The 15991-nt window shown below is 35.7% G+C and overlaps 1 protein-coding gene across 1 annotated transcript in view; it reads right to left on the bottom strand.

Moving 5' to 3' along the window:
* The window catches only part of EFHC2 (EF-hand domain containing 2), a 250745-nt gene that overhangs the window by 104355 nt on the left and 130399 nt on the right, over positions 1-15991 (bottom strand). Inside the window, exon 8 of the mRNA XM_020996051.2 lies at positions 133-298. Within this exon, the coding sequence (XP_020851710.1) occupies positions 133-298 (166 nt within the window). The remainder of the gene's footprint in view (positions 1-132; positions 299-15991) is intronic.

Raw genomic sequence — 15991 nt, 5'->3', positions numbered from 1 at the left:
AGCAACATTTCACTGAACTGTAAATTGGGTGAACAGAATATTTGTCTTCAGCACATGGTGTATACCCTAAATCCCAAGAAGAAAATTTAGAAATGATTTAGGGGAGGGAGAGAAGAACTTATGTTCATATACCTGTCTTTTTCCATAAATTTCTTGAAATCTTTCTGGGGTGGTTTGGGCATAAGGCCTAAGCAGGAACAAAGAGAATCCTCTTCAGAGCCATATCCATGGTATGGTGGAAATGTCTTTTCTACTTTGGGAGGAGGTGGATTCTTGTATGGAATTGGGGTAAAGTCCACTATAACAAAACACAGGAAAACAAAACAGTGTTTTCAATACTCTTAGGGCCATTCTGAAAGACCTGCTATGGTTTTAGGATGAATATGAAGATCTGTGTGGACCATTTTAAATTATTTTAAAATATAGCAAAACCCTGGGAGAATATGTTACAGTCAGATTTGTAAAAACCACAAAATCACAAAGTGGTCTACATATTCAAATACGGGAGAAAAAAGTCCAAATAGCAAAAGTAAAATAAAGTTATTCTTTGTCACCACATGATGATATTTAGATAAGATTCCTTTTATCTAGTTGTTTTTCTTTTAATTTACTGAGAGATATGAAGTTATGCTAAAAATGTAGAAAACTTATCACCCACATCCACATTTTTAACCTGTAATTTTACCCTTCTTCTGCCTTCAACCGGAACTACTATATAGGTTTAAAATCATTCATTAAAAGAATTTCGTTTAAAAAAAAAGGAATGGACTCAGCTTGCTTTCAATCTTTCCTCTCCCATCTCTTTTTTCATGTATTACCTGAACCTCCTAAAAAGCCACATCAATCAATCCATAAGCATAAATTGTTTACCAAGTGCCATGCATCGTGCCAAGCCCTGAGGACACAAACGGGGAAAAGGGGGGAAACAATCCCTGCCCTCAGGAAGTTTACAAAGGGAGAGACAACAAGAACATACATCAGATAACAAGGTGAACTTAGAAGGGAAGGCAATAGCAGCTGGGGGCCTGGGAAAGACTTCCTACAGACAGCAGCATCGGAGCAGAATTTTAAAGGAAACCAAAGATTCTTAGAGTCAGGTGAAAAGGGAGAGTTTTCAGGCTAGAGGGAATAAAGTACAAAACTGGGACAAAAGGGGAGATGGTAATATGAGAAACAGCACAGAAGCTGGTATGGCTGACTTGTAGGGTAGGGAGAAAGCAGATAAAGTATAAAAAGCCTAGAAAGATAGGAAAGGGCCAGGTGCAATGATGCTAAATCAGAGATATATTTGATTCTAAAATAGTGATCCACTAAATTTTTTGAGGGTGGAGGTCCTTGGACATAGTCAGACCTGCACTTTAGAAAAATCACTTTGGCAACTGTGTGGATGATGGATTGCAGTGGAGAGAGAGATGAGGCAGAAGACCAATTAGGCTACTGCAATAGTCCAGAGTGAGAGGTGATGAAGGCCTGGTGGTGGCTATATGAAAGAAGAGGAGAGAGCATATATGAGAAATATGTGGACATAAAAATAGTAAGATTTGGCAACTGATTGGATATGTCAGGAAAGTAAGGGTGAAGTCTCAAGGTTACTGACAGCAAGTAATGTAGTCTAGGCAGTGTTTGTGTGTGTGTGTGTGTGTGTGTGGTGTGTGTGTGTGTGTATGTGTGTGTGTGTCTATATGTCTGTGTGTGTGAATTACATTTTATAATTATAACATATTCATATATAATTATATTATTAGAGAATTATTATTCAATTATTGAACATATTATTAGATAAGTCAGTAATAAGGGAAGTTTGAAGAAAACAATGTCTCAGTTTACCATTTTATTTTACTACTAAAAGACCTCTTTCTTCATGTGAACTGCCACACCACATTCCCCCCTAAAAATTACCTTACAATTAAAACAACTTTAAAATTGCACTGCAACTGTACTAAGATGTAATGGATTTTTTTTTAAGTCTGAAAACAGCCAGCTGCTTGCTCTCTCAAAATAAATGAGTTTGTGTCGAGTGGTATATAATGCTGTTTTCATTTATTTGTTCTTAGTCTGTGGGAGAGGAAAGGATTGAGAGGGAAGAAGAGGACAGTGAATTGGTAATTTTTTTTATGGTCAGACAACTTCTAGGCAATTATCTGCGCAAAATGTCTAAAAAGTAAATACTTATTTAAAAAATATAAGGTAATAATACTGTGCATGTTCATATAGCACTTTATGATTTACCAATGCTTTTCTCACAACCACTACAGGAGGTAGACAGTGAAAATATGGCATTGCCATTAAGTGGTAAAGAGGTGATGGTAGGGTTGCCTATCAGGTTTTATGCACATTGTCATGCCTAACACAGAAAGGTGGCTGGCATGCTATTCTTCTAAAGCATTGCTCATTCTAAGCCTTTCCTAAATTTTAATATTTTATAATTCCTTCCAGCAATAATTAATGAGGGGGTATTCATTCATGTAAATTTTTCCTCTTTCTTTGTGAAAGTTCTGATAAAGAATAGTAAAGTTTGAACACATACTTCTATAAAGTGGATACTTCAAGTTTTTGTTTTTGTTTTTTTACCCAAGGCAATCTTTTTAATAGACAGTTTTTTAATAGATCTATCACTACAGATCAAAAGTGTAAAAGTTAGGGGCCATTTATAACTTTGGAACAGATTTTTTTTCAACTTCTACTTCTGTTTTGCTCATACCAGTGTCTTGTGTTTGAAATTTCCCTAAGTATAATTCCTAGAAAAGCCTTGTCCCCATCCCTCCACTAACAGAAACTGTTTATAGGAGACACGTTGGCAAGAGGAAAGCAAAAGAAAAGAACCACCTAGTATCTCCCCCTGGCTCGCCGCTACAGGGAGCTGCCAGCAGGGACAATTAACTAATGTATCTAGCATACTGTAAAAGCGACTGTCGAGTCTCATAGACAAGCTACACCTTTTTGTGGGGAAAGTTGGAAAGGTGTAAAGAGGAAAGCTTTTGACCTGTCACTAATTGCCTGTTAAGAGGGTCAGTCAGGTTGCTCCAAGTAAAAACAATGGAGCAGTTGTTTTACCTTTTATACAGTTATGTGTTGAACTTTTACTATTCATGTCAGAACTCTGATGAAAGAAAAAAAAAGTTTACACAAGTGAACTTTCAGTATTTGAGGTAGAGTGCTATGAAGTATTAAGGCTTAGGGGAGATTGGGGGTGGGGTGGGAGGGGGAGGATTTGTTCAGAATTGCATCAAGGTAAACCTGGGAGCTCGCCCTGCTGCTATTTCATGTTGGGCTAGCAACAAAGTTAAATTTTTTCTGCTTACATAATTACAGAAGGATACCTTTGACAAAAAGCAATATCAGTACGGCAAGAATTATTACTAATTCTCTCTCTCTCTCTCTCTCTCTCTCTCTCTCTCTCTCTCTCTCTCTCTCTCTCTCTCTCTCACACACACACACACACACACACACGCATACACACGCACACAAGTATTGTTTTGGACCATTGTTTCTAGGAGACCATCTTTAGAGTGGGGGATGGAGAAATGGCTAGAAATTCATCATGCTTTGTAGGAAATGAGTTACAAAAAACAGTCCCAGATAATAACAAAAGGCAAAATATACAGCATGCCGGACTCTGAGAGAGCTATGGGCTGAATTGCAACCTAATCAAACATGCATTTTATGACTCCAAAAGAATAATGAGTTTTGTAACAGGTTATTTTCTCAACCACAGTTTCTTTGCAGCAGTATTTACACAACCTAAAGAACATTGTTTGGTACTTTCTTGCACTCCAACAGTGCCACCTAGTGCCCCCACAGTGAGGAAGGGGTTTCATTTTACTGACTGATTTCTCACATCCTATTTATATTTTAACATTTTTGGCCCAAAGAGTGCAGTCTAAACCTGCATTTCCCTAAGAAACTCTAATAAATTCACAAAGCTACTAGATCTCATATGAACAACCAAGATCTCATTTTGTATTGCCATAAAATTCAAGTTTCCAGGCTTTGGCACCTTACTCTTCCAAATACAATTTCAGCAACATCTACAACTACTTATTTTTTCCTTACAGCCATTCTACTGGAGAACATTCTACTAGATGCTAAAGTCCTAAATGCTTTGATACCTCCATACTTATGGAGATTTTAATGAGAGCTTTTTAAAGTTAATGATGTCTTTACATGTTTGCTAAATCTTTTTACAAAATGAATTTTAAACCAAGCCTAATTTTAAAGCCTAATAACCCTTCCCCAGTGATCTGTGGCTGCCCAATTCCAGCAGGGACAGCTGGTAGGAAATGTCTTCAAAATTCAAGAAATATCTAATATGGAACCATGATAAAAATGCTTTTTTCTTTTTAATTTTTTAAATATGTATTACTTATTTTTAACATTCTTTTCTTTTTAAATTGAAATCTAAATTCTCTTCCTCCCTCCCTAACCCTCCTCCATTCACTGAGAAGGCAACCAAAATGATATCAATTATACATATGAAATTATGCAAAACATATTTCCATATTAGTCACATATAGGGAAAAAAAGCAAAAAAAAAAGCGAGAAAATTATATTTCAATTTGCACTCAAGAGTTCATCAGTTCTCTCTCTGGAGGTGGACAGAACTTTATCATCATGAGTCCGTTGAGACTGTCTTGGATTACTGTATTGATTAAAGTAGCCAAGTCCTTCACAGTTGATCATCATTACAACATTGCTGTTATTATGCACAATGATCTCCCAGTTCTTCTCATTTCGAATCAGTTCATACAGATCTGACCATGTTTTTATTCTGAAACAATCCCCTGTATCATTTCTTATAGCACAATAGTGCTCCATCACAATTATATGTCACAATTTGTTCAGCTCTTCCACAACTAATGAGTATCCCCTCAATGTCCAATTCTTTGCCACCACAGAAAAAAGAGCTGCTATAAATACTTTTCACATGTAGATCATTATCCTTTTCCTTTGATCTCTTTGGGATACAGACCTAGTAGTGGTATTGCTGGGTCACAGTTTTATAGCCCTTTACGCATAGCTCCAAATTGTTGTTCAGAATGGTTGGAGCAATTCATAACTCCACCAACAGTCTATTAATGTACTTATTTTCCCTCATCCCCTCCAGCATCTGTCAATTCTGATAAGTGTAAAGTGGTACCTCAGAATTGTTTTAATTTGCAGTTTTCTAGTCAATAGTGATTCAGAGCATTTTTTCATACTTTTAATTTCTTCTTTTGAATACTGCCTATTCATATCTTTGGATCATTTATCAATTATGGAACAGCTCTTATTTTTATAAAATTGACTCCGTTCTCTATATATTTGAGAAATGAGGCCTTTATACAGAGAAATATGCTGTAAAAAATTTTTTTATATTACTTTATTGTCTATGGTATCTTTTATCAAAATGTAGTTTCCCTGATTATCTTTTAAAATTAGGTCTATTTTGGCCTTTGCTTTGCCTGATATCATGATTACTACCTGTCTTTTTTTGCTTTCACTGACATATAATAGATTCCACTCCCGCCTTTTATTTTAACTCTGTGTCTTTCTGTTTCAAGTGTATCTCTTATAAACAACATATTGTTGGATTCTAGTTTCTAATCTGTTCTATTATCTACTTCCATTTCATGGATGAGTTCATCTCATTCACAGTTATGATTACTAATTGTATATTTCCCTCCATTGTATTTCATTCTGTTTATCCTTCTCTCTCTTTTTCATGTTCCTCTTCAAAAGTCTGTTTTGTGTCTTATCACTGCCCCCTTAATCTGCTCTCTCTTTATCATCCTCCCTCTATCTCTTATCTTCTACCCTTTCTATTTCCCTGTTACTTATTACTATATTATTACATTATTTTATTAATAATATTATATTGCTATATTATTCCCTATTACTTAGCCCCCCACCTATTACTAGGTAAGAGAGATTTCTATATACAACTGTGTGTATGTGTAATATAGCATGCACGCGCACGCACACACACACACACACACACACACACACACACACACACACATTCTTTCCTCTACAGACCAAATCCAATGAGAGTGATGTTGAAGCATTGTCCACCCACCCTCCATTTCCCCTCCACTACAAAAGCTCCTCTTTGTGTGCCACTTTTACATGAGAAAAATGTTCCCTACTCTACCTCCCCCTTCCTCCTTTCTCATCCCTTCATATTTTTTTATATCATCCCAGCACAATTGACTCACACTCATGCCCTCTGTCCATATAGACTCCTTCTAACTGCCCCAAATAATGATAAAGTTTGCAGGAGTTACATCTCCTTTGCCTTCAGGAATATCATATTCCAAGCCCTCTACTCCTTAATAATGGAAGCTGCTAAATCTTGTGTGATCCTGGCTGTGGCTCCACAATACTTAAAACTTCTTTTTTCTGGTTGCTCACAGCATTTTCTGCTTGACCTGAGAGATCTGGAATTTGGCCATAATATTCTTGAGAGTTTTCATTTTGGTATCTCTTTCAGGAGGTGATTGCTGCATTCTTTCAATTTCTCTTTTACCCTCTGTATCTAAGATACCAAGGCAGTTTTCCTTTATGGTTTCTTGAACTATGATGTCTAGGCTCTTTTTTTTTATCATGGCTTTCAGGTAGTCCATTAATTCTTAAATTATCTCTCTTCAATCTATTCTCCAGGTCAGTTGTTCTTCCACTATTTCACATTTTTTTCTATTTTTTCATTCTTTTGACTTTGTTTTATTGTTTCTTGATATCACATGGAAACATTAGCTTCCACTTGTCCAATTCTAATTTTTAAAGAATTAAGAATTTTCACTGATTTTTTTGTGTCTCTTTTATCATTAGACCAATTCTGTTTTTAAGATGTTTTCTTTAGTATTTTGGGTCTTTTTATTTTTTAAGCCAAGCTGTTAATTTTCTTTTCATAATTTTTGTGCATCACTCTCATTTCTTTTCCCAATTTTTCTTCTGCCACTTATGTCTTTCTTTAACTCTTCCCGGAATTCTAGTTCGGCTTGTGCCCAATTAGCATTTCTCTGGGGGGGGGGCTTTGCTTGTAGCTGTTTTTACATTGTTGTCACCTTCTGAGTTTATGCTTCTCTTCCTTGCGACCGTAGTAGCTTTTTTTTTTCATGGTCAAGTTCTTTTTTATTGTTATTTGCTCATTTTTCCAGCCTACTGACTTTGAACTTTATGTTAAAGTTGGGCTCTGCACACCTGTCCTAAGCTTTAGGCTTTTTCATGCTACTATTTTCAGAGTTAGTTCTGTGGATCTGAAAGCTTTTGGTGCTTCCAAGGTAATGTAATCCTGGAAGAGGTGTGGTTACTGCTCTCTTGGTCTGTATTCTGGTCTTTACCCAGGAAAAGTCCCTTGCTCCCCTGCAGCTGCAAACACTAGTGCTCTTCTCAGCCCTGGAACTGTGACCAAGTTCTTTGCTCTCCTGTAGCCATAAATGCTACTATTCCTCTTTGCGCTAGTACTGTGACCAGGACCCCTGTTCCTAACAACGGCCAGCACTCCTCTCCACTCTGAAACTGAAACCTAGAACTGCTTATGGGCAATAGAGTTGCTAATCAGTGCCAGCTACGGTGAGTTTCAGCAAAGGGTCCCCTATAATCTCTTTCTGACCAGTTGTTTGACTCTCTTACTGTCTCTAAGCTCAAAGTTCCCGAATCCACTGCTGCTACTGCCATCTACCTACCTTCTGTGTTGCTGCCATTCTATAGGCTGCCCTCCACCCTGGGGTATCATAGACCTCTCCTTCGACCTCCTACATTGTCTTAGCCTGCAAAGACATCTCATCCTGACCTTTTGTTGGCTCTGCCACTCCAAAATTTGGTATGAGGAGCTATTTTAAAGTTATTTGGAGGGGAAAGTTGGGAGAGTTCAGCTGGGTTGCCATCTTGGCTTCATGTGATAAAATGCTTTTCAATCTTCCTCTGGACCATACAATCACAGAATTTTGGAGCTGAAAGGGACCCTAGAGATGATCAACTCTAAATCTCCCACTTTACAGATGAATAAACTGATGCCTAAAGAGGTTAGAGGATTTGTTCAAATTGGTGGCACTGTTGAGAACAGAATTAATTTGATAGCTGTCTATTTGATGAATCCATGACTTCTTAACTGTGAGTACTTGCTTCACTATTACAGCATGCTCCCTTCTCTAAACTTTTATATCCTCTGTGATTCTTTTCCAAGTTTTTACCATTAATCTCTCATAAAGAATCCATCCAACACACTGGAGGCCTTCCTCTGATTCTTTTAAAATTTTCCAAGCACTCAATGTGCCACTTAGGTTAGTTATCTATTGTCTCTCCTTTTTGTCCCATGACCAGCCTGCATTTATTTCTGATCATACATATCTCTTACACCATTGCTCTTGTATAAATTATTGATTTAGTTAAAGTTCTACTCATATAATCTCTAGCTTTCTCAGAATAATGTTTTTAAATACATTAGAATGCAAGAATATTGAAATAAAGACATAATTTTTTCCAATCCAAGTTCATGAACTCCCTGAAATCTAACAATGGACAGACACCAGGTGAAGAAACTCTGATCTAGTCCATACCACACCTGAGCATAATCTTATTCTATATTTCTTGTTTCTAGCATGAAAAGCCTAGAGATTACTATAATTTTTCCACATGTGCCATACCAACTGGCCCATTCAAGCATTCATGAAAACAACTTGAATGGTTTTCTTACTATATGAGTTGAGTAAGAAAGTCACGTTAGTCAGGTCAGTCAATAAACATTTATTAAATGTTTACTATATGCCAGGTACAACGCTAAGCTCTGAGAATTGAGGAGCTAACTCCAAGAGACGGAAAATCATGGATAGACCTTTTTTTGTTGTTTTATTTTGTTTTTTAATTTTAAAATATTTATTTTTCTCAATTACATGTAAAACTTTTTAATATTTGTTTTTTTTTTTAATTTTGAGTTCCAAATTCTCTACTTCCCCCCTTCTTCACTCTCCTCATTGGGAAGGTAAGCAATTTGATATAGGCTATACATGTGCAGTCATGCAAAACATATTTCCATATTAGTCATGTAGTAGGAAAAAAAACAGAGACAAAAATAAAGAAGAAAAGAGAAAGGAAGGAAGGAAGGAAGGAAGGAAGGAAGGAAGGAAGGAAGGAAGGAAGGAAGGAAGGAAGGAAGGAAGGAAGGAAGGAAGGAAGGAAGGAAGGAAGGAAATGTCCTATAGTGGAACATGAGACTGAAGATAGATAAAAAGGAAGATTTCTTAACAACAGAGTCTGTTAAATACTAGACAACGATACTAGGGTAAGGAGTAGGGCAGTGCCATACGCAATTTTATTCTCTGGGGAATCTTTAAAAATGCAGTAGATTTTCAGGGGTCTGATTAGATGTATCTATTCCATAACCTCTTAAAACTCCCTTTCCAGCTCTATATTTCTCTGCCATAGAGTTCCTTTTCCCTATTCCCAGTCTCCCCTTGAATATCTTTTCCTTCTCTTAGTTTTTCTGGCTTTTCTCAACACTACCACCAACAAAAGAGATGGTTGGGGAATGTTCCAGGATAACACAAAACTAACATCTCCTCGTAGAAGCTTAATAAATGCTCATTGAATCAATGAACAAACAAATGAATGAATGTTGCTCCTACTAGCATTCTGAAATTTTGCCCCTGTACCATGCTGGGAAAGGACTGAATGGTGCTAGCTGCCTACATTTGTGTTGGCTTCTGCCTCTAATGATTGACAGGAAGTGCTGTTTCCTGTGGTGCTAGATAGGAGTGATGAAAGAAAACCAGGATTTCATTGAGATAAGAGGCATGAGGTAGTAGAAGGTGGCAGGAAAATTATCTGTAGACTCTTCATTGTACTGGTTTGGACCTGAAGGGAATTGGAGAAAGGTAATAAAATTTGTCAGTTCTGAGTAGATCAGGACCAAATGGGCAACTCTACTAAGAAAATATGAATGTCAGGAAAAAAATATGAATAGGAATCAATGGTTTTATCAGTTTGAGCATACCATAAACTAAGAAAAGTAAACATAAATATTTCCAGAGTAAAAATAACTTACTTCTTTCTATTATATGTAATATTTTCTACTATTAGTTAGACCTAGTATCTTGTTAATGCTCAAAAAATTTAAATAATAAAAACTAAGTGTGATATTTTAATGTTATTTGAAATGTGAGATAGCCAATATAACAATAAGAAAACATTTTTTTTCATTTTCTGCTGATGCTCATGGCCTTTGAACTACATTGTCTTTTGTGACAAAAATAATTTACATGAAGAGAAAAGGAAACAAATTACAAACTCCAATGTTCACATTTAAATGGTTCACAGGTACTTTGAACTTGATACCTTAATCCAATAACTACATATATAATTACATATATGTATGTTTATATAATACATAATTTTACATATAATTTATATATAATATATAATTTAAAAGGCAACACAATTTTTAAATTCCTAATAAAACCTCTAAATTATAAAAATGGACAATTTAAACCAAATTAAATAATTTAACATAAAGATTCAATATGGCTCCTTCAAGTTGTAGCCCCATAGCAAGAACCTATTCTGCAAGAATGATGATCTTTATTTTTAGGAACATCTACACAAAGAAAGAGGTCTCTGAATCAGTTTGTTTAGTCTATGCTGAGGTCAATAAAAATATTTTGACTCATAAATAAAATTATGAAGAATCAAATTCCACTTAGCATATCCAGGGTAATTTGAAGGTAGATCTAGTCTCTTAAATAGTAACAATGAATATCTGGTTTTCTTCTGCAACTAGCTAGTGAAATGAACATATGGTTAAAGGGTGGTATCTGAGAATAGGATTTAGATTTCTGGACCACAGTTTTAAATATGGGAATGATGATCCCTTAGACAGAGAAAGAATGTGCCAAATGAGAGCTTGAGCACTTGAGAATCTGAATTAGAAGGCTTTATGCTGAAAACAGAGGGAGAAGTGGGGAAAAACTACCCACATATATCTGCTGCAATGGAGACTATGGAGAGCTGCACACAATCCAACAGTAGAGTATCCATAGAGAAGAACAGTATTTCACAAGGCCCAAGAACAGGACTAATAGTAGTTCTCTATGCACTATTAAATGACCTTCCAGCAGCTTTGAACACTATTGCATACTCTATCATCCAAAAGCTCTCCTCTGCTTTCCATGACAATGCTCTTTCTTAGTTTTGCTCTTCTCTTGACCCTTCTCAGTCTCTTTCATTAAATCACCATTCTTTTTCTAAACATCCCTATCAAATAGGGCAACCCCCTAAGATATCATCATAGATTCTCTTCTCTTTGCTCTCTGTAGTCTTTTCCATGGTCATATGATCAGATCCCTTCAGTTCAAATTATCATCTTATAAGCTCATATAAAAATAGGCAGAGGTTAAGGACATACATGTGCATATATGATACATGTATACATATATATGCATGTTTATGTATGTGTGTGTGTATACAAATAAATGTCATCTCTCTCTTGAACCCAGTAATGCATTACCTGTTGGCCATCTCCACCTGGATATATTATCTCAAATTCAATATGGAACTCAAACCCATTTCCTTCCTCCAAACTTTCCAGTTTCTAGTGATGATACCACACATCATAGTTCTAGTCATCCCAATTTTCAATCTTGAAGTCATCCTTTATGTTTCTCTCTCCTTCAATCCCTATTTTTAATCAGTTGCCAAGTGTTGTTAATCCTGCCTCCATATTTCTCATATCTATTCCATTTTCTACATTCACATGCTCTCTCCCCTGGTTCAGGGCCTCATCATCTCTGGTGTAGACTACTGCAAAAACCCATAATTTGGGACTCTTCTCTCACTAAAACTACCTCCACATTACTGACAAATCAATATTATTAAAACATAGATTTGAACATGTTACAAAAATCTTCAGTGGTTGTACTAGAATTGTACTGGAATAAATTAGAAATCCCTGCCTGGCCCTTCACATTCTGGTTCCCATCCACATCTCCGAGTCTACATCATATTATTCTCCTTCATACACTTTCCATTCCAGCCAAACTAGCCTGCAAACTATTCCCTGTGCATGATTTAGGAAATATATCACAGGCATTTGTTCCAACCGTCCTGGAAATAAATTTCAAACTTTGTGAGAGAAGTTACTAAATTACTCAAAGCCTATACTCCAGCAGTCTCTCTGCTGGCATAGGCATACCTTGGAGATATTAAGGATTCCGATATTAAGGATCCAGACCACCACAATAAAGCAAATTTGATAAAGTCACATGAACTTTTTTGTTTTTCAGTGCACATAAAAGTTATGGTTACACTATATTATGATCTATTAATTTTACAGTAGTATCATGTCTAAAAATGTATATACCCTAATTAAAAAATGCTTTATTGCTAAAAAATGCTAACCATCACCTGAGCCTTCAGAGAGTCATAATCTTTTGGCTGGTGGAAGGTCTTGCCTCTGTGCTGATGACTGATCAGGGTGGTGGTCGCTGAACGCTGGGGTGGCTATGGCAATTTCTTAAATCAAATGCAACAATGAAGTTTGCGGTATCTGTTGAGTCTTCCTTTCACTTGAACACTTTGAGGCCATTGTAGGGTTGTTAATTGGCCTAATTTCAATATTGTTGTGCTTCAGACAATAGACAGGCCCAAGGAGAGGGAGAGAGATGGAGGAATCCTTGCTCAGTGGAGCAGTCAGAAAACATACAATATTTATCAATTCAATTTATGGTCTTCTATGGGTATGGTTCCTGGCACCCCAAAATAATTTCAATAGTAACATCAAAGATCACCATAACAAATGTGACAATCATGAAAAACTTTGAGATATTTCAAGAATTACCAAAATGTGACACAGAGACACAACGTGAACACATGCTAACACTGGGAAAATGGCATCAACATGTTTGCCATAAACCTTCAATTTGTAAAAAATGTAATATCTACAAAATACAATAAAGCTAAAGCAAAGTGCAATAAAATGAGGTAAGCCTGTACACCAAAAAGATCAATGACAGAAAGGTCCTAAATATATCCATAGCAACATTCTTTGAGATAATAAAAATTTTGAAATAAAATGGGTTGATTATCAATTATGGTACAGCCATATAAGCTGTCATATATGAATGCAACAGAATATTATTGGATCATAATATATGATGAATATGAGGGACTCAACATAAAATGGAAAGACACAAAGTGATGCAGAGTGAAGGAAGCTCATCACAATACCCACAATGATTAAAACAATGTAAGTAATAACCCCAAGAAGCATTGGAACCCTCATGACTCATATTGAACGCCTTGTTCTTAGAGTAGCAATAGGAAACACACCTGTCTCTCCTTTCTTTAGAGAGGAGGTTAACTTTGCATGTAAAATGCAGTCTACATTGAAAGTAGGTGCTGTGTCACTTGGCTTTACTTGAATGTTTTTTTTCCTGTTACAAAGAAAGGTTAAATGATTGGGATCATGAAGGAATTAACAGGAAGTGGCAATGGTATAAATACAAAAAGAAACTACAAAACTGTTATTTAAAAAAAAAAAAGACTGGAGGCATGGCATAATGGCATGCTATAGTTGAGATGGTGGACTTTTAACTACCAGTTATTTTTTGGATCTCTATCTCTATGAAAAGCTGAACAGCTGATAAATTCTTGACCTGCCTAAATGACAACTGATTTCTTCAAATGGTGGAAGCAAAAAAAAAAAAGAGAGAGATGTTATTTTTACCAGGTTCTGTACACTAAGAAGTAAGTAATTGCTGAAGTAATAATGGCAAAGATCTACTACTCCTCAAAATTTATGATAGAGACAAAAAGGGAAGCCAGTCAAGTCTGATATCCTAGATTTGGGATTTGACTGGATTTGACTGACTTCAGCTTTGAAAGACTTCAGATAAAGGATAGTAGGATCACTGGCCCTAAAATTCTATCACAGTTACCAGCATAAGAGAATTACATTGCTCTCAATAATGAAATTGTAACAATATGTTTGCCCAAAATGAGATGGAAAAACGCTTCAGGAAAGAAGGAAGGAAGGAAGGAAGGAAGGAAGGAAGGAAGGAAGGAGGGAAGGAAGGAAGGAAGGAAGGAAGGAAGGAAGGAAGGAAAGGAAGAAGGAAGAGGAAAACAAGGAGGAAGAGAAGGAGCAGAAGGAGGAGGAGGAGGAAGAGGAGGAGAAGAAGGAGAAGGAGAAGAAGAAGAAGAAGAAGAAGAAGAAAAAGAAGAAGGAGAAGAAGAAGAAGAAGAAGAAATCCTGACCTCAATTCTTGATAAAATTCTGAAATATCATATTAAAAGGATGGTTCATGAGCAGTTAGAGAGGAAAATGATGATCATTAAGAGGCAGTTTAACTTTCATAAAAAATGGTTTCATAAAGCAGAAAAAAGGAAAAAATATACAATATGTCAACCATATTAATATTATTTTAGATTATTTAAAATAATCTGACAGTATAAAGTTGGAATATTGCTGTTGTATAGGAAACAATGAATTGGCGGACTTAGAAAAATATGAAAAGACTCAGACATATGAAGGAAGACATAATCCACCTCAGAGAAACAAAGAACAAATATAGCAGTTTTACACAGAAGCATATGGATGTTTATGTAGACATATAAGAGTATGATTATAGATATCTAAATACATGTATATATGTAAGTCTATGTATATATGTGTATATGTGTTATACATGTATGTGTATATGTATATTGCATGTGTGTTTCTATATGTATATGTATGTATATCTGTCTGCGCTTAATTGTAGCCTTCTTGGAGGATGGGGGGAAAGGGGTTAAAAAGAATAAAGTAAAATGTGCACAGCAGAGAACAAAAGAAAGCTTACAAGGAAGCACAGAAAAGATGGACAGCTCAGAACACAATGTGTAGTATTTATTATATAGGCTTTCTTGACATGGAAATTTATTGTATATTTTGAATCCTCTCTTACATTCTCCTGTGCACATGGCAATGCTTTTTTTTCTTTTCTTATTCTGTATTTAAGTTTTAGTATTTAATTTTAAAATATGTTTCTTTTTCTTTTCTTACTGTGTATTTAAGTTTTAATAGTTAAGCTTAAAGTAAATTAAATATTTTTTAAAAAGCTTCATTTCTTTTTTGACAATTACTGATTACACTGGGAAATCAAAGGCAGAGGGCAAATTATTTGGAACAAGCAATAATTTTGGTATAATTTCACTTTGTAATAGCAATGATTATTCATATGTACTTTTACTGAATTAAAACATCTACCTTTAACTGGGTAAGATTGAATTAATAATAAAAATAATAGCCAGCATTTATATAGCACTTGATATGTGCCAGTCACTGAGCTAAGTACTTCGCAAATGTTATTTCATTTGGTTCTCACAACTATAAGAACTAGATGCTTATTAATACCCCCCCATTTTACAGATGAGGAAACTAGGGCAGACAAAGGTTAAGTGACTTGTGCGAGGACACATGGCTAGTAAGTGTCTAAGGTTGGATTTAAACTCAGACCTTCCAGATTCCAGGCCCACTGAGTCAACTAGCTGGCTTCCCCACCTTAAATTAATTATGTCATATGAATGAGGGATTTCATGTTACAAGCATTCTTCATTACTCTCTTTTGTTGGGTTATTAATTATGTAATTTTTAAGAATGGATATTACTACAAGAAACATGTAAAAGTTATAGCTCTTAAAGAGCATACTCCAGTGACTGTTAGAGATATTGTAGTGGCTATTGGTGTGACTAAAATCAAATGTTTTAAGGATCATTCAAGCCTATGATGAACTAAAATCAGTGGCACCAAGTTCAAAGCAAGTAACAATGCCAAGTACTGAAAAACAAATGCTATGAAACAGCCGTGTCACTTCTAAGAAAAGAAGTAAAGCTATTCAAAGCAAAGATATTCAGAGGGATGCGGCAGCTGAAGGAATTGTTACTGGTTCCTCTATAATATGGTATAAAGGAAGATGAACACTGAGAAGACAAGTTTTGTTTTGTTTTTTTTTAAAAGCTAACCTATCACAAAAAAAAGTG

The sequence above is a fragment of the Phascolarctos cinereus genome, unplaced genomic scaffold (genome assembly GCF_003287225.1).
Source record: "Phascolarctos cinereus isolate Bilbo 61053 unplaced genomic scaffold, phaCin_HiC Scaffold_726;HRSCAF=1367, whole genome shotgun sequence".
NCBI classification, from domain to species: Eukaryota; Metazoa; Chordata; class Mammalia; order Diprotodontia; family Phascolarctidae; genus Phascolarctos; species Phascolarctos cinereus.
The sequence above is the reverse complement of the archived record's forward strand: the minus strand, read 5'-3'. Positions and strand labels throughout refer to the sequence as shown.